At 41.8% G+C, this 26,178-nt stretch overlaps 1 protein-coding gene across 1 annotated transcript in view; it reads right to left on the reverse strand.

Moving 5' to 3' along the window:
* COL3A1 (collagen type III alpha 1 chain) overlaps window positions 1-26,178 on the reverse strand; it is a 90,367-nt gene that overhangs the window by 32,218 nt on the left and 31,971 nt on the right. Inside the window, exons 2-13 of the mRNA XM_020802906.3 lie at window positions 25,333-25,538; window positions 21,055-21,108; window positions 18,444-18,563; window positions 14,320-14,367; window positions 9,577-9,639; window positions 9,025-9,078; window positions 6,423-6,476; window positions 4,688-4,741; window positions 3,412-3,465; window positions 2,582-2,635; window positions 2,333-2,377; window positions 553-606 (exon numbers count right to left, since the gene is read on the reverse strand). Coding sequence (XP_020658565.3) covers window positions 553-606; window positions 2,333-2,377; window positions 2,582-2,635; window positions 3,412-3,465; window positions 4,688-4,741; window positions 6,423-6,476; window positions 9,025-9,078; window positions 9,577-9,639; window positions 14,320-14,367; window positions 18,444-18,563; window positions 21,055-21,108; window positions 25,333-25,538 — 860 coding nt within the window. The remainder of the gene's footprint in view (window positions 1-552; window positions 607-2,332; window positions 2,378-2,581; window positions 2,636-3,411; window positions 3,466-4,687; window positions 4,742-6,422; window positions 6,477-9,024; window positions 9,079-9,576; window positions 9,640-14,319; window positions 14,368-18,443; window positions 18,564-21,054; window positions 21,109-25,332; window positions 25,539-26,178) is intronic.

Below are 26,178 nucleotides of genomic sequence, written 5' to 3' on the forward strand. Positions count from 1 at the left end.
AATATGTCAGAAAACTTGCTGCAGAACACTCCTACTGTGTTTGGATTCGGAAAATAAGTCAACAATTAATGTGCTTGATCTTCATGGTGTGCAAATTTGCTTATTATGCAAATACAGTTGCCTAAGAATAATAGGCAAATGAGAGTGCCTGGATTTACAGAACTGGGATATGGCAATTCTAAGTAAAAGGCCCACTGTCTTAAAAATGCCATTCACCTGATATTATAGAGAGCACTCACATTCTTGCCCTACACACTTCACTCCTTGCAAGAATTAGTGAGGTTATTAGTGTAGATGAATCTGGGACTGAAATACAGGGGCCAACTCGGCAGAATGAGTGGAAAGGTCCCCAAACACTCCAGGCTGGCTCACCCATGACTTGAAGTGAAATAATCCTTATTAGCATCTAAGAGAAGGAAGGCCATAAGACAATTAAAGCACAAAACGTAAAACTAATTAGCCTCAGCATTGGTTGGGAGCCCATTGAAGGTGCTTTGCCCATTGGCCTAAGCTGGTAATGAAAAGGACAGTCAATACAAAGCTGTTACTTACAGCAGTTCCTGGAAGTCCTGGTCTTCCTCTTTCACCAGGTTGACCTCTTGGACCCTAATGGATAGATGTGCATTTTCAGAGAAGGAATGCCCATGAAAAACATTTTGTCTCAAAGCTTGTGTCACTGAATGGACACTTGTGAATTTTTTTTGTTAAGGAAACATCACACAACTAGGGGATCTTGAGATCTGGTATCAGCTGCCAAGCCTATTTTATTTGTCTTTCAGAATACAAGCCATGGCTCGTGTGGAACGGAGGAGACAGGACGTATGAGTAGAGTTTGGGACAACACCATTGAACATCTCCCCCCCCCCCCTTATTTTGTAAAACTGCTAGCCCTACATACTTGGAATATAAGGAGCTACGTATTGCTAACAGGAACTGATAATACCATGGGAGTGTTCCTTTAGGGGGACGAGGTGTGAAATCAGGCAAAAGAACCACTTGGTTGAAATATAGCTCCTTGATGCTCAAGCATCTACATGGGTGAGCAGCTGGTTTCTCAGGACAATTCAAAGTTTTCACTGTTAGAAATCCTAAATTGCCAAGGACTTGCTTCCTAAAGGTCTCTCTCTGTGTGTGTGTGTGTGTGTGGGGGGGCAAATCTACTGGGGTGGGATCACTCCTCATATTTTGAGGGTGTTGGCCCAGTCACGAGCCATTTATGAGTAAAATAATATACTGTTTTCAACACATAGCTGCCCATACTCTGATACCATCAGAGGTCTTATTCTGGATACTGACACCTTCTGAGGTGAATGAGGAGAGGGCTTTCTCTTTGGAGGCACTCTATTACTGAAATTTCTCTCCCCAGGTATGGTCATTTGTCATTTATTTTGGAACAGGTTCAGGAAAATGAAATGCCAGGAAAATGAAATTGTTAATCTTTGAATATTTGTCCTAACACTGTTGCTGATGTTATCTCCAATTTCCATTCTTTGCAACAGATGCATTTTTCTTTTAATATGTTGTCTCAATTTCTACGAACAGCATTTGTCCTAAAGGGAACCCTATGGGTAAATGCCAAATTAGTCCAATGTAGAACAGAACCACTGAAATGGACACAATTTATCTATTTTCCATTGGGTGTGCTCTACGTAGAACTAACATTGATGCAAACAAACAACAATAATTATTTCATGAATGACAAACTAGACACCAGGGGATTTGATTTGTATCTTAACCTTTCATTTGTCCTATGTGGTGGAAGTGGTCCAGTATCATATATAAAAAGAATGGTGCAGGAATGAAGATAAAAATCAACTTTTCTCTGCTTAAATCACTGAGGCTTTTCAACAGCCTTTCCTCAGCATGGTTTTCATACCAACAGCCTCTTAGAGAGGCAGAAAATTGCTTAAGATTCTCCCATGCCCTCTTTCTATGTGGCAGGAGTAAGAGAACACGCTGAAGATTCATATAATTCCTCTCCTCATCTCATTTGGCCATGGGACTGACCCAGAGTTTGACCGCTGACTGGGCACTAAGGCTGGCTATCCCTGACTCAGCCATGTCAGGGATCAGTATCTTGTTAATATGTAGTAATTCTCACAGTTCCAGTAACAATTCTGGATTATAGTCTCATGTCCTCCAAGCTGAGTGAAAATAATAGCTCAGCTTTTTATTAACTGAGGAATTCCACAGAGCGTTAAAAAATGTTTCCATTCCTATATTCTCAAATATGAGAATGGGAAACAAAACCATATGTTTATGGCTATTCAACAGTTCTATTATTTTTCTTTTGAAAATTGTTGTTAAATTGATGGAAGGGGGGAAATATTACCATTGGTCCAGGGGATCCATTTTCTCCAGGAAGACCATTTTCACCCTATTTAATAAAGAGAACACCTGGTCAATATATAATATTTATTGTTTCATGTTTGTTAACAAAATGCTTGTTTCTTCAATACATAAAGATGGGGGGAGGAACCAAATGTAAACATCTTCCTTATTCTTTACTCCCCGAACAAATGAAGTTATTATAGCATAAAAATTGCCTCCCGCAGCATAGGTAGGAATTTCAAACATTTACCTTTAAACCAGGAGCACCAGCATCACCTTTGGCACCATCTCTCCCATCAAAACCCTTTGTAAAAGGAAAGGAAAGAAATAATATGTGAGCACTATGGCACATTAAAATGACATATTTCAAATTTCTGAAGAATTCTTGTCACTGATACATGCTTGCTCTACTCCTTTCCGACTATGGCCAGAATCGTATTGCCAATTTATACCTGGATAACGGAAATGGTGTAAATTTTGGCATCACCTTGCCACTCATTAACGAGGTGCTGGTTTCATTCCTAGAATGTGCCCAATCATGCACATATCCAGGAATCCAACTCATAGTTTGCCAATGTGCAGGAATTTGCTGTTAAGACTTGTGGAAATTGGTAGCAGGATTCTGGCCGGTACTGTATTAGAATGAAATGTTAGAGGAAAGGTAAATAGAAATACTTAAAACTGGAGGGAAATAGAATGGTTGTTCTCAGAATATCAATACACAGAGGAGTATGGACTTTCCATGCTTAACACAAATACTGTAGCATGAAATCCTACTAATTTTAGAATATTTCTTCAATTTCCCTGTTTACACCAATGAGAGTTTATTAAGACAACTGGGCTTCAGTTCAAACAAAAGTAGTTGTAATTAAGTGCCTGTTTAAACTGAGGTCTTTGGATGTCGGTAATTACAGATATGATGTCAATCAGTAAAACATTTAAGTGACTAGGCATCTTGTCAGCTGAAATAAAAGCCCTGTCCTCACTAGGCTGTGGAGAATTGTTACACAGTGATATACCTCATTAAACAGGGGGCAAAATGAAAGTAACTGCCCAAAAGCAACACAACACAACACTTACCCTGTGACCTTTCATCCCAGGCATTCCAGGCATGCCAGATGGACCCTTGTGGCCCTAAATAAAAAACAAAAGGCAACAGCAGAAGAATTCAAGATCCTATCTGTTAAAATGGAATATTAGAAATATTCAGAAATAGCCCCTGATCGATTTCTTAAACTTGGTATGGAAAGAGAAACGAAACAAGGTTTTTCAGGTGAGCATCCGAAACCCCCTGGAGTTGACACATTGCAGCAGAGAATACAAAATGAAATCAGGAAAATGCCCTGGGAGGACTGCTGTACGCATCCTGAGGAAAGCCGTGGCAAATGGTTAAATGGTTCAAACTTTTTAGAAGAGGTGCTCCCTCAAGTGGTTAAAGATGTCTGACTGTCAAGACACTCTTGGAATTCTGCAGAGGTGGTCCGAATTTACAAATGGTTTGTTTTGGATGGGAATTGAGCAGAATTCACCAATTTGAATGCAGGAAGCAAGGAAACCAACAGAACTCTCCATCTTTACCTAGGATGTAAAGCAAAGCAAAACAGAAAGACCTGTCTTTTTTTCACTCATTCCTTTCTATTTCCTCCAAACAGCTAATTATTCATAGTTAATTATCTGTGACCCAGATAATGGTTTGAAGGAGCATGATAAAAGTCTGTTTCTGAAACTGAGCCAGTCTGACTACAGGCCTGGAGCTAAAACATGGGAGGAGGGGAACATGCTGGTCTCATCTCATGGGTCCTTGCTTGGGTCACATGTGAAGTGACAGGACTGCAGAAAAGAGTCTGTTGCTTGTGATTTCCCAGGGTTCTCTGAAGAGCAGCTCTCTTTCCCAGACCCATGATTTCCCACACAATCACAGGGATTGCAAAATAGATGGGGATAATGTAAGGTCTTCCTTACATTTTCATAGAATACATAAATACCTGTCTAGGTACCTATGCAGAACCCATATATAAGCCTCTCTGCGTTCTTCAGAGGGAGAGTTAGAAAGGTATAATAAAAAAAATATCCAAAGCCAGCTTCCTCAACCTGCCACCTTCCAGCTGTGGAGATGATAGGCGTGTAGTTGAATCCAGCTAGAGGACACCATATTGGAAGAGGCTAATCTGGAGAAACAAGTCCATAACCTATTTCTGCAAATGGGGAAAACTCTAAACGGGGGTGGGGGTGGGGTGGGGGGAAGCTTTCTGTTTTCATTTGCCATTCAAATGCATGGTTTTCAGCGAGAGCAGACATGTCACTCAAGGGAATCCCAATGGGACTGTAGCTGGAAACATGGGTTTATTCAACTCACAGGAGGGCCAGGCAATCCACGTTCACCAGGTCTGCCAGGTCTGCCAGATTCTCCCTACAGACAGACAAAAGAACAATCAACCAATCAGCCGGATCAGTACGCAATATTTTTCCTTGAAAAAAAGAATGAAAAAAGAGAACCTAAATGATAGAAAAGCTACAAGAGATCAGCGAAATTGGGGTATATTTACAAAAAGAGTAACCATTTCTCATTGGTATTGTTGTTGTTGTTTAGTGGTTAAGTTGTGACCCCAGGCCCTCCTGTCTTCCACTGCCTCCCGGAGTTGGGTCAAATTCATGTTGGTGGCTTCAGTGACACTGTCCAACCATCTTGTCCTTTGTCATCCCCTTCTCCTATTGCCTTCACACTTTCACACATTGGTATTAGATTCCACCTATTAATTGTAGCTGATCATGTCTCACATGTCATTGCACAAAACAACTAAGAGCCACTGGTGGCCTTCCCGTAGTTATTTCATGTGCCTGTGCAGTAAGGGCAACTTACCTCTGGCTTCCTATTTTGGATCAAAGAGAGGTCCAATAAGTTTCACTTCACAGCTGGGGCAGGAACTGACCGCAGTGCAAGGACACCCAACTGACTGCCCTCTTGATGCTGTTGGACTGCAAATCCTCACTCTTAGCTGTGGTGGCTAGGGATGATGGGATTTGCGGTCCAGCAGCGTATGGAGGGCCACATCTTTCCCAATGTCATCATGAACAGCCAATCAGCGTCTGATCGTATCTCTTTGGAATGTGACTGCTGATTAAATCAAGGTTGTTCATGACAATGACCAGACAAGATGGTAGGAGTTGCCTCAGGATCTCATGAGAAAATGTGTGTATTAATGGGGTGGGGTGTGGGGTTTTTTTTTGGTTGCACTTAAGAAATATTTTCAGTTTGGGGAAATGTGACAACTCTTCTCTTGTTGGCTGTCTGAAATAGATAGTATTGGATTGTGTTGTGTTGTACAAATTATGTTTATAAATTGTATAAATGAGGACAAATACAACATAAAAAAGACCTCTTTGGCATATCGGTCTCGTGCCGGAAATGAGATCCGATTAACAAGCAAAAGTGTCCCATACAGCTGTGGCCTTGGACTCATGAAGATGAAATTAGCTGCCTATGTGTACAGAACTAGGATCACAATGAAATATTAAATCTATTAATAGATGTAATATTTCAGTGTGACCATAATCCTGTACACATGGGCATTACATTATATTCAATTATATAATGACTCTGGGAGCAAATTTCCTTTCACAGGACAATTCTGCTGACAGAGAGGGGAGTTAGGCAATTTGGCAGGAAATCTTCACTTCACAGGGCCTATTTCTGAGCTGTGGAGAAGCCTTTGGAGTAGCATGGAAGCTAGCACAAGTGGCTGTAGGAGGAAGGCAGAATTTTTCTCCCTTCCATCAGCGAGGGTTCCTGCGAACCAAAGGACTTTCCACAAATGGAAAGTGCAGGTCACAATTTGGACAACATGGCTCTGTTTCCTCTTCCCTTCCACTTCAGCCATTTCCCCTTCTTAACAGTATGGAAACCCTTCAGAATGATGTGATGATCAGTCCAGTAGTAAGGTCAGAGATCCCTAGAAACCAGGATATTTTTTTTATATGAGTAAAAGTGTTTTTCCACTCATGCAGTGCCTATCTAGAGGGACCACATGCTCACGGGTCTCTCCGGAGTGGTATAGGCAATGGTATTAGCACTGTGTAGGATAAAAACGTACATCTTTTCCAGAGGGGCCAGGTGGACCAATCATTCCTGGTGGACCAACGGGGCCCTGAGAAAGAAAAACAAATCAAATGTTAATTTCCCCCCACGATATATGCAGTGCAAGAACTAAATAAGGAAATGTGAAATTGGAATAGCCGAATGAAACCGCCCTCATAGTTTTAAGCCTCTAATATTAAAAATATGTTGTACCACAGAAATGGGATCCAAGGGAAAACTGATTATATTCTATGAGAAAGGATGCTTTGGAACCATCGGGGAAATCGGATGATCCCTAATTAGATGAAGCAAGATAAGGACTGAATGGTGATATTTCCTCTAGTTTGCCACGAGAGATCACAGCTTGGGATAGCATCCTTTCTGTGGAAATGTCTGAGGGTACCTGTAGCTACAGGGGTTATGGAGAAGCCATACTGTGCAAAGCATGGTGGCTGTGAAATCCACCTGCAAATCACTTCCTTAGAAAGAGACTTCCACAGAGATGCCACCACGTGGTAACTCCAAAACCCACAGTTAAAATAATAATAATAAAAAACCAAAACAACGACAACAAAACAGGTAACCTCCAGTTGTTCCTAAAGGAGGTGCAGTTTCAGGCTGGTAGAATAATCATTTTGTCATCTTGCTTGTTCATTCCATGAGCAAATATTCCTCCTAAGATTCAGTCAGCTCTGCGGAACATTAACTTTAGAGAAATCTGCAGAACATTACTTCACTTAGCCTAAGGGTGGTATGCATTCGACTTCTGTGAATTAAAAGAAGAATTAACTGGGTCCTCTGGGAGCGTTGACTGGCTGTAGTGCCATTCAGTAAAAGTCACCATCGACCATGCAATTGCAAACACCATGTGTTTGTATATCATGGCTAAATGATGATTCATCTAGGGATGGGATTTTCAGATTTCTTGGACTACAGTTCCCATAATTCTCCATTCTGGGAGTTCTATCTGACAGGCAGACACCTTACAAACATCTATAAACAGACGCTTTCTCCTAGGTGAAATATGGTTCACCTAGGAAATATGGTTCACCTAGGAGAAAGGCCTCATTTAGAAGGTTCTGAGACTTAGCTCTGCCTTGCTTGCTGTTCAGAAAGAAAGCCTACCTAAGCTCAAAGTCTCATGGGATTTGTAGTGCAAGAGTTCTGAAAGTTCCATCCCTAGCTTCATCCTTTCTCGTGGACATATATTTTAAAGAAACATGATTCAAAGATTTTAAAAGGGCATTATTAGTGGGTAAGATACAAAATGTACCAAATCCCCGCAGTCCTAAAAAGCCATATTACACCTTCTGAGGGAATTCTCGAAGCCCTAGTGGAATAAGCTGAGGTAGAAGATGACTTGCTAGAAAACACTTCCCTGTCCCTTCTCTTCATGTTATCGTAAAGTTTGTAGAATTCAGCTCTAATCAAAAACCTAGATCCAACCCGCAGGACGTGAACCTTATATTGGCCCAGGTCCTCTTGCCTAGCTCTGCCAGTGTAATTTGGAAGTTGCTTAAGCCACTGTGAAATTTGCAGGATGGTGGAAATCATGTCCAGGAAGTAGTTCTACAGTTCGTGCATGGTCTGTTGTGCGGTTCATTGCACAGCTCATTGTGCAATCAGAAACAAGGAGTGCCTGGACATAGCCGCCTGTGAAGTTCCACAGGCGTAACTTCATGCTATACCAAGTGCAATAGGATTTCAGGCAGTGTGCTTAGGATCATCATGCAAAAATACAACAGGTTTGTGTGGGCAAGATTTGTAGGGGCTTTTCAAACAGTGATGTCCTTTCTTTGCTGTTCTGATCTCTGCAGATTCAGCAATCCAGGAGATGTCAGAAGTGCAGAAAGCTACAACAATGCTCTGCATGTGGAACCATACGCCTAGGGTGGAGACAGAGAGTTGGGGCTACCTAGGTGTTCCCCTCCTGCTTTGTTCTTCTGTCCTTCAAAAATGCCCTGGTCAAAAATTAAAATCCTTGTGCATAGCTATGCCTACATAACTCAGAGGTCTGCAAGCAGTGATGAAATGTGTGCCAAGGTAGAAGTCATGTAGCAAAAGCAGTTCTGCAGTGACCTGCATTATCAGTTGTGGAATCAGCTGTGCAATGTGGCCTGACTGGGCACAATTCCTTGTGAACATCCGCAGGTGCAGCTTTACGCTACACCATCTGTAGTAAGATTTCGATCTGTAGTAAGATTTCAATCAATAGGTTTCGAGATATATATATATATAAACTAAAAAGACAGATCGAAACCTATTGATTGAAATCTTACTACAGATGGTGTAGCGTAAAGCTATCAACTATCTGATAAAACTGGCCACCAAGATCCAAAGTGTACTTCCTTATCTAGTACCAGAGGAATTAAGACTTTCTCCTCCCTTCCCCGCTTGTTCTCTGTTACACTGCAACCTGTTCCAAGCCTTCTAGAGAAGATATTGAGGGTGTACCAAAGCAGCAAGTAAGACATGGATTGCCGATCCTGATAGTCACAGTGGGATCCAGTAGAAGTATACCTGTGAGTACTGGAAATATTTAATCCACAACTGCTTACACAATTTTCACTTGACAAAAGAAAAGGATGGGTTTCATTTTATATGATATTGATACTTACTGGGCTGCCAGCTTGTCCAGGTTCACCAGGAGGACCTTGGTATCCAGGGGGTCCCTAACAGGCAAGATAAATTGTACACCTTAAAAATCACAAGTCACTTCCTTTGTTAGATCATCAACTACTAACCTCAAAACTGATCAGAAACATTCTCCATTTGTGAAAAGTCACTTTTTGTGACGCCAAGAAGAAAATGAAGAACATGATTGATTCTAAGCCATTAGAAAGATGCTAGCATGGTAATTAATATTAAACACTAATTATTAGTACAGTATTGTTTTCTTTTTACATCAAAATTATATTTTTCAAAGCAATGGCTGGGTTTGTACATAGCGCCACTAAATGGTGGTATAACTCTACATGGAGTGAACCTCTGTGAGGTTTAGGCTCACATCTCCTTCTTCCTTGAAGTCTAACATGGCTGCTTTTCATTGTTTCTCAGAATACGAGAGATTGTTTTGCATCGTTTCCTTGCCAAACACTTCGCTTTTGCTCATTAATCATTGCCCAGTTCAACCATGGCAACAGGCATTTTATAACAGAAGAGCTACTTACAGGTGGGCCTTGTTGACCAACGGGACCAGGAAGACCAGGTGGGCCAGGAGCTGCAGGTACAAGCTATGAAGAACAGTTTAAAGATAAAACAATTACTTTGAGGTCACGTGGGTCCACTGCAGACTATTCTAAGAAAGCAGAGTGGCGATGCCAAAACGTAAGCTGTAACAAAAGCTAGTTGGTTTGGATGAGATAAGCAAAATGCAGAATGTGCTTTAACTATATCATTCTGAAACCAAATCAGCATTTTAATAAATTTTTAAAAGACCATATTTGTACATGAAAGCCTGATGTTTAAGACTGCCACTATAAAGATGTTTTTTAAATTACTTTCGGAAAGGGGATTAAAAAGAAAACCACCACCTTGACTTCAACAAGTTAAAGCACTGGAAATATATTTTATAAATTGATGGATAAAATATATTTCACAAGGCAGGAAATGTATACAGCAATACACTGTACATTCCCACTTAAACACTGAGAGACAAGCACAGGAAGAATGTTGTGAGTCACACCCCACACAGGGCAAGAGCCACTCCATTCCGTAGTGTGGTTAAAATATCCACTTATTTGCCACAGTTTTTATATTCATGTTTGTGTCATTCTTACCAAATTAGATTAATAGAAATGGAATAAATATTATTTGACAGACTTTGCAGTAAAGGAAGAAGGGAAGCTTTGCAGTGAAGGGAAGTCTTATACATGGACCACAGGAAAAACAATTTAGTTGTTCCTCACATGGGTAGACTCACCTTGGTTCTAGAACAATACTTCCCAACTCTGGGTCCCCAGAGGTTCTTGGATTACAACCAGAAATGCCAGCCAGTGCAACCAGTGAAGAAGGCTTTGGGGAGTTTTAGTCCAAGAACATCTAGGGAAATAAGGTTGGGAACCATTGCTCTAGAACCTGTATGTGAGAAAGCATACCTCCTCTGCAGATCTGCCACTTCCCACATATAGAATGCAATCACAGAGAGCCTAGCTGCTTCCTATGACACATGGTGAGTCTCTCTGTGTGAAGAATGACTCAATAAACCAAAAGCTTAGTTGCTGGTTCCATTGTGATTCTAACAACTTATAGAGACGGTATTGTGTAGTGGTTTAAGTGCTGGCTTGCAGCTTGAGAGATGCCGATTGTCATCCCCACTGAGCCATGAAACTGACTGGTTCGCCTTGGGCTCACTGTCAACCAGACCTTTTGTGCAACTTAACCGAGAAGACAAAATCAGGTTGGCAAGAGGTATGTACACTGCCTTGAGCTCAGTGGAGAAAAGGCAGGCTATTAATGTAATTAATGAATACATAATATGACACATGACTTGAGCAAAATCAGAAAATGCACACATTATGGCTCTAAATAGGAATGTTTGACAGGTTTTGTCAGTTTGAAGGGGATCACATACGCCAGCTACAAGAGAGGCTCTTAATCAGCGTGGAAATAATACTTATCAATTAATAAGTGAATGAATAAAGTCAAATTGCATTAACTCATAACTGGAAAATGATATGCCACGTGATGTAGATGATGAAATCAGTGATGGTAGGGTTTTTTGGAATTAAAACATTTCTGATCTCACCTTGAAAGTCTCAAGGCTGCTGTAGGATCCTATTTGTTGTGGGGAAACCATTGGAGGCCATGGGATAAGGGAAGGAGTCTTTAATTTCCAAAAACTGCCTGAAGCAGCAAAGTTATCTTGATGGCAGAGATTATGGGAAATTAGAGACACCCCCCCCCATGTCTCACAGACTCCGGTGGCTTCTGCATAAGGAAACGGATTCTATGAAAACCTTGGAGTATTTGCAAGTGGACTGGAAATGTTTTATTCCCCCCCCCAAATCACCACAGCTGATTATATCATCCACCTTAAGTAGCATAATTTACAGCAACTGGATTCCAGTCGTGGGGTATTCTGGATTAAATCTGATTATAATTCCAACAAGGGTATCAATCTGCTTGACTTTCATAAACTGAGATTTACAGAAGTCCCATAAGTTTAATTGGTCTACTTTAGTTGGGAATCCCTACTGGATTTAGCCTAATCACCCAAATTAATTTTGTGTTGTAGCCTGCATGCGAGGTTATCTTGTGAATAATTGGGTTGGTATTGTTTTAATGCCTGTTGTTATCAAACTTTACAACAAGGAGATGGAATGAGGCAGGTGTTAGATAAATTTATGAACTCACATTCTCTATAGGTTTGGGAGGGGGAATAGAGGCTTTTAAAAAATTAACACATGATTCTTCCTTGCAAGATACAAAACGTTCTGAAGGTAATATAACACAGTCAATGCTAGAAAAAGTTGAAAGGTAAGCTGACACATAACAATCATGTAGGCAAATCAATGACACAAAGATGTGCTGATAAAGAAATACCTCTTGCAGTGAACTGCTACTATGAAAAAAAAATACTAGATTGATTTCATTTTTCAGGAACAGACTATAAAGATTAATAATTGTCTGTATTTAGCAAAAAGAATAAAACATAATAGAAAAGGAATGATGTACGGAGATTCACCATATGCCATAGCATTTTGGAGGTAATTGTATGGAGTCACTGTGTGTGACCTGGTCCAGTGGTAGCCAGGTGGTGTGACAGTATTCATAATTCAGAATGCCACACATGCAACAACACACCTTTTTTTGGCAGATGTGTGCAACTGCATTTAGGCCAAAGGGAGAAATGGTTCTAGGTTTGGCGCTCCATTTGTAGTTGGTTTGCTGACCCCTGGCTAGGGTTGCAGTACAACAACATCTGGAGGGTTGCAAACCTAATGGGAAGGATAACAGCCTTTTCTCACTGAGAGATCCTTTGCAGTCAAGGGAACGCTGGGAAGACCTCTGTGTTCCTGCACCTGTGACACAATGGCCGTCCCCAAAGGTAAGCACAAAAAGGAGATTTTGGATAGAAAATCCAGTTCTCAGCTGTGGCACCACTGAGCAGTCTGCCTCCAAAAAGCTCAAGGCATTTCTGTGAAACTGGTTGGAATCCCCATCTGGAGCCAGACGAGAGGTTCACAAGCCATTTAGCAGTCTAGTACATGAAATAGTGAGGTATTTCTTTCTGTTCTGTGATTCAGCACATCTCTGATGTGGCAAAGAGTGAAATATAAATAATATGAAGCTGCAAGAGAAGGATAAAATGGTAAGCAACTGGAAATGGATGAATGAATTAGAGGATGGGTGATGGATGGATGATGGATGGATGGATGGACGAACACACTGAAAAGAGAAAAACCTGTGAGGAACAGAAGATGAGTGAATATGATGATTAATGGACACAATCACAAATGAAGCAGGTATGAAAGATGTCAAAAGGAAACGTGTGTAGAAAAGGTCTGTTGACAGCACTTTCAGCAGTCCAGTGTAAGGGGACTAGCTTTTCCCACTAAATACATGGCACACCAGCTTCATCCACAGATGGCCAAATCTGCCACACAACACCGCGTAGCAGCCTGCATCAGGTGGCATCATCATGAGCAGTGGGGGGGGGGGGGAAAGAGAGACCAAACCATATCTGGAAGTTGCAGTGGTAAAACATTTCACGTTTTGGCCCTTAGAGGGGTGGCGATGGTTGGGGGCACCTGGGGTCTGCTCCATGTTGCCAATTCTCCCCGAGATTGAACTCTAGATGCCTACATTGAAATCACTCTTTAAAACATATCCCCCATTTTTTTTTGGACTTATATACCGCCCCATAGCACTACAAGCACTCTCCGGGCGGTTTACAATTTAATTATACAGGCTACACATTGCCCCCCCCCCAGCAAGCTGGGTACTCATTTTACCAACCTCGGAAGGATGGAAGGCTGAGTCAACCTTGAGCCGACGACCTGGGATTTGAGCCCTAGGTCGTGAGCACAGTTTTAGCTGCAGTACAGCGTTTTAACCACTGCGCCACGAGACTCTTTTTAAAAAGATTTATCACCTGGCCTAACTGCAGATGGCTCCGGCCTATGAAGGGCAGGGGGAATGAATTGTCTCCGTAATCTACATATAGAAAAGAGAATTCTATGCTTTGTATTCAGAAGGGAAATTACAATATCTGACAAGGTTTTACCATATCTGAGGGAGTTTCAGGTGCATTTTTATTAGACCAGAATAATTCATGAAAACTCCCTTGACTGCCCCCCCCCTGCATCCACTGCACTGCTACTGATTTCTTTCTTGGGAAGTCTGAATAGCTGTAGATAAGGGGAAAAAACGCTGTACAAGAACTATAAACAACAAATGTATTGAGGTGTTATCAGCCAATATTTGCATTCTGGAAATGAAGACGTGGCCTGGAAAATTGTTCCTTGGAAGGTGGGGGGGTGGGGGGGGTGGGGAAGGGAGGTGGGGGGAAAAGTGACTGGGAGACAGAAATGAGTGGAGCAAGTGATGAAGAAAAGAAAAGAGTGGAAACAGATATAACGAAAATAAAGGGAAGGCATGAGGGGATCAAGTTTTGAGGAAGCAGACAAACAGGAAGCTGAAAATGGAAGAGCAGTGCTGGCAAACGTAGAAAGCAAAATGGCACAAAGGCGAAACAGATATATGAAGGCTAAGCAGTGAACAGCTTCAAGGGATCGTTCAAATCAGGAGGCAGAGCAACATGTCCTGGAAAGTACCGCTTTAAAACATCTTTATGTTCCTAGGCAGTACAGGGACAGTATTCATTCGACAGAAAATCTGTACAAGGGGGTGGAAAACCCAGTCATTTAAAAAGACCCGCAAGTAGAAGAGAGATGTGGCTGTTTTCTTACAGGGTACGGTCCAGATCCGGACTTGGTGTCATAGGACTCATACTGAGGCTGCAATAGAAAAGACATTGGATACTGAAGTGGCAATTACAAACGAGCAGATCAGTTATGTGGAAGAGTGCATCAAAACAGAACCATTTATGCATATACACCCCAGGTGAAGCAGGTGCACCCCAGCCTGAAACTCACTGGAGACCTCTTTGTGCCTCCAGTCAACTGACCAAGACACTGCATTTCCTTCAAAACAGCTGCCTCGTTGCAATCGGATCAGCCTGGCAAGGTCGACCAAAATGGAGACAACAAATGCCTCCACTAAAGTCCAGCTTCCAGGCTGGTGAAAAGGCCAAGTTCTCTCACACGTATCTTCCAGTATCTTCCCCCTCATCCACTTCTCCATTATTAGTATTGTACCTTATCTTGAGAAACATGTCTTTTGGGAGAGGAAGAAAATGGAAGAGGGTTTAAAGAGCCTTATGTAAGTATTGCTCATGGGTCATACTTTGAACTGGTGGAGACAACCATCCAATTGATCTTGGATTTGGATTGGCAGATCTTCGCAGCAGCCCAAAGTTGGGTGGCTTGGTCAGAAGAACTGATGGAGGATGTTCATAAGAAAGAAGAAAGCAGTTTATTGATTATAGAAGTCTGGGAGCGGGAGGTAGAGAGAGATTCCCCCCCCCCGCTGCCAAATCCCACTTAGAATAATCCTACTAAGTTTATTGAGTCTTGTTGGTCCTCTCTTATGTAAGCCCAACTGACTTCAGTGAATCTATTTTGGTCAGTCAACTTGGGACAAGACAGGATTTAGAAGTAGTTGCCCTAGATGCCATTGTAGATCAGTGGAATGATGTCTACAGAATGGTTTCAACAGGGCGGGGAGCATTTTGGATTTAGATAGATTTAAAATCTGACTCTGAATATATTCAAAACTGGTTCATGAAGGGTACTTGTATTGAACAGCATTTGTGTGTGTTTTGTTTTCACCCTTCATAAATAAGTTTACAATGTTGAAAGGCCCATTTAAAGAGAGATCATCCAATGTACAGAACCCATGAGGTGACTGGCAACACAGATGTGCCTCAGATCTGAAGTATAGAGTTTGAACAGGGCAATTGCTTCTCAGCTCTCTATAAATGCTTTCTCTTTGTAGGCTTCCCCTTATTTGGATTTGCCATCGCTGCTTTCCAATTTCCTCACCACTTCTGGAATATACATTATACAAATTAGGTTTTTATGAGAGGTTTATTTTCACACTGGTAGACGTAAACTGCAAAGCAGTAAAATGTAGCATGACCTACAGAGCATGTAATAGGCAGCCATGGCTGTCAACAATGAATGCTGCAAAAAAATGGCAATTTCTTTTTTATTGCTCGAAAAGACGCTTGCCAAATGCTGGATGCGTTTTGCAGGTGTTGCATAGAAGGAGTACAAATGAACACATGGAAATGAAAAGGCCACAGGAAAGGGCAAGAATGTACCCCAGGGAGCTTGACCCTCCTGAACATGCAGTGAGATGAACATACAGTATGGGGTGTGTGAAGGATGTCTACAGGATTTTGTGGAGGCCAAGTCCATCTGCACTTTAAATAGAGAACAAAATGTTTGCCACATGGCTAGATGTGGCTGAACTCCACCTGTCATCAATCCTAGGCCCAGGATAGGCCCAAGGTAAGGCATAAACTCTAGGCCCAAGTCGAGAGATTTAGTGTAGTCATATGCTTGCAGACGTGGATTTTTTTGGTGTACTCGTTGAATCCTCACGCATATACACAGAAGAATGTATTTGCAAGTTATGGTGTGAATGAACAACACATTCTTCACAAGCAACATCTGTGTATAAATTTGAGGTCATGATCCGATGATCTCTGATCAAGAAATTAAGGTGATATAACCATCCATATCTGAACAATGTTCCTCATCGCTTTATAGCTTACTGTCAGGGCCAATTGGCTGCCACTGCAGATGGAACATAAATGTCTGCATCCTTACCAACCCCTAGAAAGCTTTTGCGGTGGAGTGGGGGTGAAGAAAGGAAAAAAGAGTGTTTGGGCCAGATGGCACGTGGCTGAAGATGAGAGAAGATTCCTGAGGGAGAACATTCATAGTTATGAATATTGTATAAGTAAATCCTATGTGTACTTCCTCAGATATCCACTTGGCTTATGCCCAGGCTCTCCCAAATATGCAGGTACACTATAGTGTTGTGGTCTAAAGCTTACTTCGAAGTACTACTGATTTCAGTGGGGCCTGCCTCCAGGTAAGTCTGTATCAACTTTAAATCTAACAGGACTATCTGATACATATTTCCTTGGAAGTGTTGCTGCTCTAAATGAGAATGACTCCTCTGTAACTGTGCACGGGATTGTTCTGTATGTGTTAGAGATGCCTGTCACGATGTTACCTTTCTAATAACTTTCTCATGGTTGGATGGAAACTGAGTTTGGAAAAAGGTCACTGCATTGCCAACAACCTTTTCCAATTCTTCCAGGAAGTGACCCTACGATCCCTTGGATACTACTACCATGTTTCCCCAAAAATAAGACATGATCTGATATTAATTTTTGCTCAAAAAACCACATAAGGGCTTATTTTCAGAAAATGTATTTTCCCCCAAGTACTGTACAGCCATCTACATTTCTTCAAACACAGCCATGTCATCTTCTTCTGGTTGCTGCACAAGGGTGGAGGGCGGGGTTTCACTTAAGTGGGGCTTATTTTGGGGGTAGGGCTTATATTATGAGCATCCTGAAAAATCATAATAGGGCTTATTTTCGGTTAGGTCTTATTTTCGAGGAAACAAAGTACTTAGTTTTAGCTGTAATGATGACCTGTGGCAAAATGCTATTCTATGGAAGAAGAGCAAAACACATATTTCTAAGTGTAAAACGCATGGACTATTTATTTACTTATTATCGATATATCCCACCTTTTCCCTAAAACAGGACCCAAGGCAGCATGCAGTATTTAAAAAATAAACAGCATTAAAAGGAAAGAATCATAAATTATTACAATATTTTAAAAAAATTAAACACTAGATAAAAACAGAATTAAGAGCACATTAAAAGCAACAGAAAACAGTCCCATTTTAAGAACAATAAACCCAGACATTCAGTTACTATGAGAAAACCTTCTTGCATGCAAAAGGGCAGCAAAGATGGGACCAGCCTGGCCTCCAGTGGGAGGGAGTTCCAGAATTTTGCAGCAGCAACACAGAAGGCCCTCTCCTGTGAGGGTGGTGAGACTGAAAGAAAGCCCTCCCCTGACGATCTTAAAACCTGGGCAGACTCATAAAGGGAGATGTCTCTGAGACAGCTTGGGCCCAAGCCCTTTAGCGCTTTATAGGCTAAAATCAGCACTTTGAGTTGTCCCTGGAAACAGATTGACAGCCAGTGGAGCTGGTACTGTATAATGAAGTACGTGTGTGAGAGAGATCCCTGTAACCAGTTCCAACTAACAATCTAACAGTTATTCTGCTTACACAGAACCCCAAACTCCAGACTACAGATGGGGTATTCGTATACAAATATGAATATCTCTGCACAGGTGGCATTAATGAGGGTCCTGCCCCATGAAGCCGGATGGTCCACTCACTGATCAGCTGCAGACGTGGATGGCACGATTCTACCAATGGCTCCACAGCACGCAACCCACTCACCACTCCTGGCAGGAGGCGGGAGGACAAGCCACCCTGCAAGGCCAAAGAGTGGCGAGCGGATCAAAAAGCCACAGAGCCATTGGTAGAATTGCGCCGTCCGCATCTGCGTCGGATTGGCCGTTAACGCTACCTGTGTCGGGATATTTGTATTAGTAAACAAATACCCCCATCTCTACTCCAGACCATCTCTCCCAGCAGGTTCATGTAGATGTTAAATAGCACAAAGGACAATACAGAACCACAGGCTAATAACCAGAGCATCGAACAGGAATCTCCCAGCACCATCTTCCAAATGTTCTTTCCAGAAAGGCCCAGAGACGCTATAAAACAGTGTCCCATAACCAGGCCTGAAGCCAGATTGAAATAGATCTAGATGATCCATCTCATCCAGCAATCCCTGGAATTGAGAACCACAGGGAGATACATTTGTGTAATACATTCAGAGCCAAACCAAGATGGGAGAATTACTTACTTGTCCTCCACCGACACTGGGGCAGTTTTGGCAGACTCCGGGCGGTCCAGGGTTGCCTGGGGTTCCTGGCTGGCCAGGTAGACCAGGGGAGCCATTTCTTCCAGGAGTACCAGGTGGACCCTGAATATTATTCCAAGAAGGAAAAAAAAAGGATGTTAAAAGAGAGAGAGAGAGAATATCAGGCAGTACACGTTCAGACTCCTTTTCCTTGAGAGTTCTAATGCAATGCTCTAAAAGGAAAAAAGAAATGTGCGTACTGGATTTGCACATATGCAGAAACACACATTATGTTTGATACTACCAATGGTATACCTCAAGTTGCATTTTGTCTTTAACAGCCGACGAGTCCAAACTTTTGTATCAAAGACTGCTATGATGGATCACTCTTCCCGTTAGCTCCCGCACACTCCTTGCTAACGTAGGGAACAGGCTTGGCCCCAAATCCCCGCGCAGCCTTTGGTTACCCATGGAACTTTCACCAGGATGTCCGCTTCGGCAAGATGTGAACAAATGTCTGGTGAATGGCGCTTTGCCACATTCAGGGAGGAAATGTATGCCTTTACAGAACATTGCCTGAACTCCTGGTGCAGGAATGATTTAAACATTGTGCAGTCAACTCTGGGTTCCTGTCCACATGATACCCGATGACTGGTATCCAAGTGAACCAGCCGCTCAACCAACCTGTTTCCATGTTGAAGTACCTAGAGCTGCCCCCCAGCTTCTCATGCCTCAAATGGAATTCAGAGGGGCAACCTCTGAGCCAAAATGAAACCTGACATGCTTGTATGAAAGCAAGTGGTTAAGTTATATAAAGAAAATAACAACCAGGAGATACCAGGACTTGGAAAGATTCATTTTTCCCCCAAACTGGCAGCTCCTGGAATTAACTACTCTGCATGGCCGCTAGCTAATCTGCAGTCCAACAAAGTAATTTGTCAAGGCTTTGGCAGAAATACACTGGCAACAGAGGCGAACTGGAAGCAATGGAAGGAGGAGGGTGTCACTGGCTTCCCCGTTATGCCATCCCACGCCAACGGATGGGGGGCATGGAGACAGGATAGCAGCAAAGGCACCATAAATATGCATCCCTGTGTCTACTTTCAGTTGGTGGGCATGGCCCTATAGCCTCTTTGCTACACTAATAAATGTGTGCTGCCAAGTTGATTGTGACTTATGGTGATCTCTTCCAGGGTTTTCTAGGCAGAGAATACTGAGAAGAGGTTTGCCATTTCCCTTTTTGGGGGGATGCCCTGGGACCATGCAGCTTGTCTAGGGCCACATAGGCTGGCTCTTCTTCTGGTTGGCTATGCTCCATCCAAAAACATATTTGGAATTAAAACACATGCATAAAAGGAAATTTTAGGGTAAAAAGCATACAAGACCCTGACTTGTGTGAAACAAATAGTCTACCAATAATACACATTTTTATTTTCGGTTAAAATTGTAGTTTGCAGGGGAAGTTGCAACAAGCTTGTGAACCAATATACTCAAAAATGGCATGAACTGGAACCATAGTGCCTACCTCTAAATGACTAACCAGATTGTACCCACCACTGTTTTTCTGCTATTAGGACAGCTACTGATGATTATGATGATGCAGAATCTCTCTCCACTGCACCCCCCCCAATACCCCAAATCTGCTCCAGAGGGTTGAGACAGTGCTAGAACAGATGTACAGGTAGTTCATTAGGGAGGACAGGAAAATGAAGCCCTTGGCTGATCAAAATCACTTTGTGTGATGGTGGCTATAGACCATATAGCAGTGGTTCCTAACCTTGGTTCCCCAGATGTTCTTGAACTACAGCTACCAGAAATCCTGGCCAACACAGCTAGTGGTGAAGGCTTCTGGGAGTTTTAGTCCAAGAACATCTGGAGAACCAAGGCTGGAAACCATTGCCATACAAGGAAAGCTGAAATTAGATAGTTTCAGATTTTCTCAGTTTTTCCAGTCCTAAACTGGCTTATTGTGACTTTTGCCAATTTTATTATCTTACAGTTCATTGTCCCAAACCTTGTCATTCTTTTCTGTAAAGTCTGAAAGGGCACACATTTTTGCAAATATATACACATTTGTGTCTGTATCTTTTGCTAGCATACACTTTTTAAATGTTAATTGACCAGATGCACACTTTTTTGGTGTACTGTTTCCTGATGTCTGATTTTTGTTCACCTTTTTTTCCCACTGGAGAACTCCATTACAAAATTCAGAGAGGTGCACATTTTGAAATATTATTGAAGTTCAGTTTAGGTATTGGTTTTGCTGTGCAAAATCAAGTAAGATCAAATTTGGTTGGGAATGGAACTTGTTTCTCTCCCACGGCTAGTCCAAATGAGGCACAGTTATGGGTAATAGGGACAGGAGGTGTTCTGTACAGATGAATATGATATTCAGCTGGTCTTCACCGGAAGCCCCAAATGGCTTAAAGATATGAAGATTTGTGCCCTTGGATTAAGCCACGTTGCAGCTGGAGACCAGTGTTGGAAGCAAGCGGCTTGAGTTTCCCATTCATGCCTTACATTCGTGTCATTGGGAATCCAGGCTATTCTTGCAGGGTTTTTTTTAATGAGATACAAAGACATTGTGGATTCATTTAATGTTGATTGAACTTACAGGATCTCCCCTGGGGCCTTGAGGACCTTGTTGTACAGGACCAGAAGGATTAGGCTAGAAGAAAAGAAAAGAAAAATAAATGCACCACACAATTACATTAAAGTAACTGAAATAACAATCAATACAATAATCATACACTCAACCCAACTTTCAGTTCCATCTGTTGAAGACCAGCTATAGAAACAGTTGGTGTTCTATAGACTCAATAGATGGCCTTTGTGAGTCTCTTCGAGGTGCACAAATCCATCCGAAGATCATCTAGAGATCTCTAAGGAGATCCTGACCTATTGTCCCATGCTCCAGCTATGTATCTCACGCCATCCTGTTCATTGGAAGGAGTATATATGTTTTAATGTAAAGGCAGAGAATTGCCCAAACATGTCACAGCAATATTAGAAAAGATTTGCAAGATTAAACTAAGGATAAGTTATTATAAATTGGGATTGGGTGAGAGAAGGCCAACGAGCAGAAGTCTAATGCAGATTTGGGAAGAATGGTGGTTTTTAAAAAACTCCAGTTTCCTGGGAGGTGGGGAATTCTTTCTAGTTTGCTTCTGTTGGCCTCTATCCTTTATGTCCTCATTACCTGCTCCATTGCCTTGTGCAACTCAGAAGACGTATATTTGCTGTAGGAAGCATGCTTCACTCCTGTTTGCTCCCCACAGTGTGAAACCCCAGAACCTCAGTGTTCTAAATCAGTGGTTCTTAACGTGGGCAATAATGCCCCCCAGGGGGCGATTTCATTTTTCAGGGGGGCGGTAGAATGAAAAGGGGCAGTGTGGGAGCGGTGGAACAGAAGGGGGCGGTAGGGGGGTGCTGGAGCAAGCCAAACCTGCATTGTGGTTTGTTTTTAAGCCCTTTTAATATTTCTTTTTGCATCTTAAAATTCACTTGTAACTAAATCATTAAATGTTACTGTTTTTTTCGGGCATTTCATTTTCTTGCAATTGAATTTTATTTTCACGGGTCATTGGATTTAAATGTCTTGAATGAATGAATGAATGAATGAATGAATGAATAAATAAATAAATAAATAAATAAATAAATAAATAAATAAATAAGATATCGCCATTGGGAGGGGGGCAATGATAACTTCCTCAATGGCTCAAGGGGGCGTTTCTTTCAAAAAGGTTAAGAACCACTGTTCTAAATGAAGTGAGAAGTCCACTGGAGGAGAGCAGGCTCCCCATTACAGATGTTCACCCCCAACAGATGGAGGTCTGTGGAACTGGCAGTGAAAAAGACACCAGGAAGAAGAGCAAGTTCAGCTTTATTCTTTCCCTCTCACAGCAGAAACCACATGGTCAAGTCATGATGGAGAAGGAGAATGTTAGAAGAGGCTTACAGCCCATGCAGAGCAATGGACCTGTTGAATTCTGACTTAATAAGTATGGATAGTAAGTATGGATTGAGATGACCATGGCTAGTACTGCCATTTATTTTTTGTAGTACTGTATGTGTACTTGCAAAATGTGCAAATTTAGAATATGTTCAGATTTATAGTTGAGCAGAGAAAGCGAATGTATGACCATTAGATTGACATGCAAGCCAAGTCATTTCAAAACTTCTACTGAACGCTGACAGATTCACGAGCGGGGCTTGCTGCCACCATCACTTCCCATTCTCTCCCCTCGCGTTGGCAAGTTCAACATACCAGCAGTATGCTTAAACTACATCCCATTGCTTTTATGTTGGCCCTGGATTAATTTTAGTTGGGTTGGAGCCCTGGAATTAATGGAGCTGTTGGCACCCAAACCAAGTGGATACGGCTTTTGCACACAGAAGATCTGGCATCAGCACATGGCATAACATCTTTGGGCAATCTCCAGGACTTTAACAGAACTTACCACTAAAATGTACTTTTTTCATTGCTCACACTACTCCAGAAAGATTGCAACTTAACAATTTAATTTTATGTGCTTCAGTCCACTTGAATAATTATGATAGGATCAGCATGAATTTCAGCACTGAATCACTACTAGTTAGGCTAGTATTTGCATTCCCTGTTGCGTGCCCAGGTACATGACTGCTATGTGACAGGAAATGCAGCCCCAACATTGTCTTCAGTAGCAGTTCAATACTGAGATTTATGCTGATGGACTTATCACTAGCCAGTGTTAAGCAAAAAGATCCTGTCCATTAGCTGTTACTGACATTATTAAAATAGGGGCAGGGGAGGCGTGGACATCAGATTAATTTAGTATACAATGAAAAAACTGAAGTTCTTAAGAAACACATTTCGTTTTGCAGAAAAAGTGATTATAGATATTTGTGAAATGGAGAGGACTCCATTTTATGACATTTTCCACTTTGAGCCAGACATAGGTTTTCAGCTTGGCTTAGCTGAGAGAACTTGAGTCCTTAACATCAATTTTGTTCCAACACCACTATAAGAATGTTCCAGCTGAAATTCACACTTGGCAAGGTCCATGGTGCACAAAATGGACTTTCTCTTGGGGCAGAGCTCAGTGTTCTTTGGATGCAAAGTTTTTTTGGCCTAGGCAGATACTGATGTTTTCCAAACATTGTTTGTATTCAAGAAAATAACAAGCCCAGCCTGACCTGGAGGCACACAATCGCTTTATGGCACCTTGTCATTTCTAGCAAGAACAGATTAGTTTGGGAGATTGCTGTGAGACTTCCTTGTTGACATTTGATTGGAAAGCATTGGAAAAATAATCTCTTTCCACATATTCTGGGGTTTCCTATTCTAACATTCTATCAACCCAGGAAGTCCAGAGGTTTGTGTTACATGTTAAAAGGGAAGAAGTGAGTCTTTCAGGACCTCTATAAAATAGCCAGCTTAAATGTGGGGAATGTCTTTGAAAAAGTTACCATTTTGGATCAGAGCTATCTGAATCTCCACCATCCATGCTGGTGAGGAAATTCTAAGAACTGTGCTCCAGAAAAGCAACTTTTAAAAAATTTGGTTTTACAGTTGGGTGTATTAGCTGCAACACGAGCTAAATTTATGAAGATTCCTACAAGATGTTTAAATCTCTGGCATGGATTACTTTTCCTCACTTGACAGTATTTCATGCGGGAAAGTATGATGAAGAAAGAAGGGATTGTCTGAGAAGGGGAAGCAGAGGAAGAGCAGAAATGAGAAGAGAAAATGGGGACCACCTCAAACTTTTGATTCTGCCCTACCCGTGTTGGGGTTCAGTTACATCCACTCTTGGTTTGTGGTCCTTCACAGACATCCCCAAGAGAGCGCATCAAAAGATTCCACATCCATCCCAACTAATTTGGCCTATCTGAACACTTAATACCACAAAGCCTAAATCAGTACTGAATTATGTTAAATATTTTACACAAGAGTTTTAAGCATGTGCTGATCAATAACAATATCCGGCAGCTTTACCCAAAACCCTATTGAGCCTTAAATAATTGCCTGGAATCCTATTGATGTTCACATAAGGTTTACATAACTTGTCACAGCTTACTGCAGCTAGCTGATAAGGTACCAGTGTGTGTGTTGATTGCATGCCTGGTCATATGCTCCAGTGTTCAATTGAGATGTGCACCTTGTTAATTAGCTGCAATTACCTTGGACACCTTGTCAATTAGCTGCAATTAGCCAGTGCAAGTTATGCAAACATTACCCAAACACCAGTAGGATTTTAACCATTGTATTTAAACTACAGTGGAGTCTTGACTTAAGAACGGCTCGAGTTAAGAACATTTTGACTTAAGAACCACTCTCATAGGAAAATATTGACTTGACTTAAGTACTTAGATTTGAGTTAAGAACTGAAAAAAAAACCACGCGTGAGGCAGGGAAAGTGCAAAATGTGAACTTTCAGTTAACTGTTGGCCAGTGAAAAGGGTGCCTGTCTGCTTCCTCACTCCTCCCAGCGTTTAGAGAGTGGATTGGGAGACAGTCTTCGGACTGCCTGGTACTGTACTGCCTGGACTGTATTTTCCCTGCCTTCCCTGAACCTTTCTTGACCTAAGGAAAAAAGAAACAAAATATCCCCCTCTAGTGGTCGAAGGCAGAATAGCAGCTTCCCATTAGTTTCTATGGACGGAAAAGAGCAGATACGGATCAAATGGTTCTCAATGCATTCCTATGAGAAATGCAGATTTGACCTGAGAACTTTTTGACTTGAGAACCGCCTTCCAATACGGATTAAGTTCTCAAGTCAAGACCCCACTGTAATATGACCATTGGAAGCCAATAGGATTATTAAACCAGTTTAAATATTAAATTCTGAGCTTTAGCTGATTTTGTATCCTCAGGCTGCACCAACACATTGATGTTTAAACAAACGCTTACAGGAGGGGTCGTTGGCTGCGGACAAACTGGGCAACATTCTCCAAATGGAATTTCCGGATTGGGGCAATCTAATTCCTGTTCATCGCATATGATGTCATCACAAAGAACAGATCCTTGGTCACACACACAGATTTGGCATGGTTCTGGTTTCCACACATCCCTATCGGCATACACTTGGCCAAGGTGGGTACATGCACCTAGGACAACTGGGGAGAGAGAGAGAGAGAGGAACAAAGAGGAAATGTTACACATTTGGTGGACATCAGTGAATTCAAAATGAAAGATCATACAGGATTATCCATTATCCATATTTTATGACTGGTAGAGGGGAGAGGAACCTGTGGCCCATTCACATAAACTGGCCCACTGGGAAGAGATCTGAGCCCCAAACTGGTCCACAAAGCTTCAAGCTCACTCCCTGGTTTATTACAAGTGCAAAGGTAGTCACTAGGAACGGACAGTTTAGCAATTTTCAGAGGAGTTACCGTGGAATGCTTTGCTGTTTATTTTTCAGTTTGGTTCTGAATCAGTTTTTGTAAAGCACCAAATTAGGGTGACTTTCCTGAAGAGCTTGGATTAAGACAAAATATGAAATATGAAGACCAGCAACTAGGCAGAGTAACAGGCAGGCTAACACAGCAGGAGAAAAATATAATCCCTTGGATTTTTCCATGTAAAGCACAAGAAAATGGCACATTAAAAAGTGGTAAGTTCTCTTCACATTGGTTTTAAAACTACAAAAGTCAGAACTTGATAACTCTAGGAAACAGAACACATTCAGAACATTAAGAGAGATTGAACTGACATGTCTGCAGCACGAGGAATATGCATGAGCCTTGGCTGATA

This window comes from Pogona vitticeps, chromosome 1, assembly GCF_051106095.1.
Source record: "Pogona vitticeps strain Pit_001003342236 chromosome 1, PviZW2.1, whole genome shotgun sequence".
NCBI classification, from domain to species: Eukaryota; Metazoa; Chordata; class Lepidosauria; order Squamata; family Agamidae; genus Pogona; species Pogona vitticeps.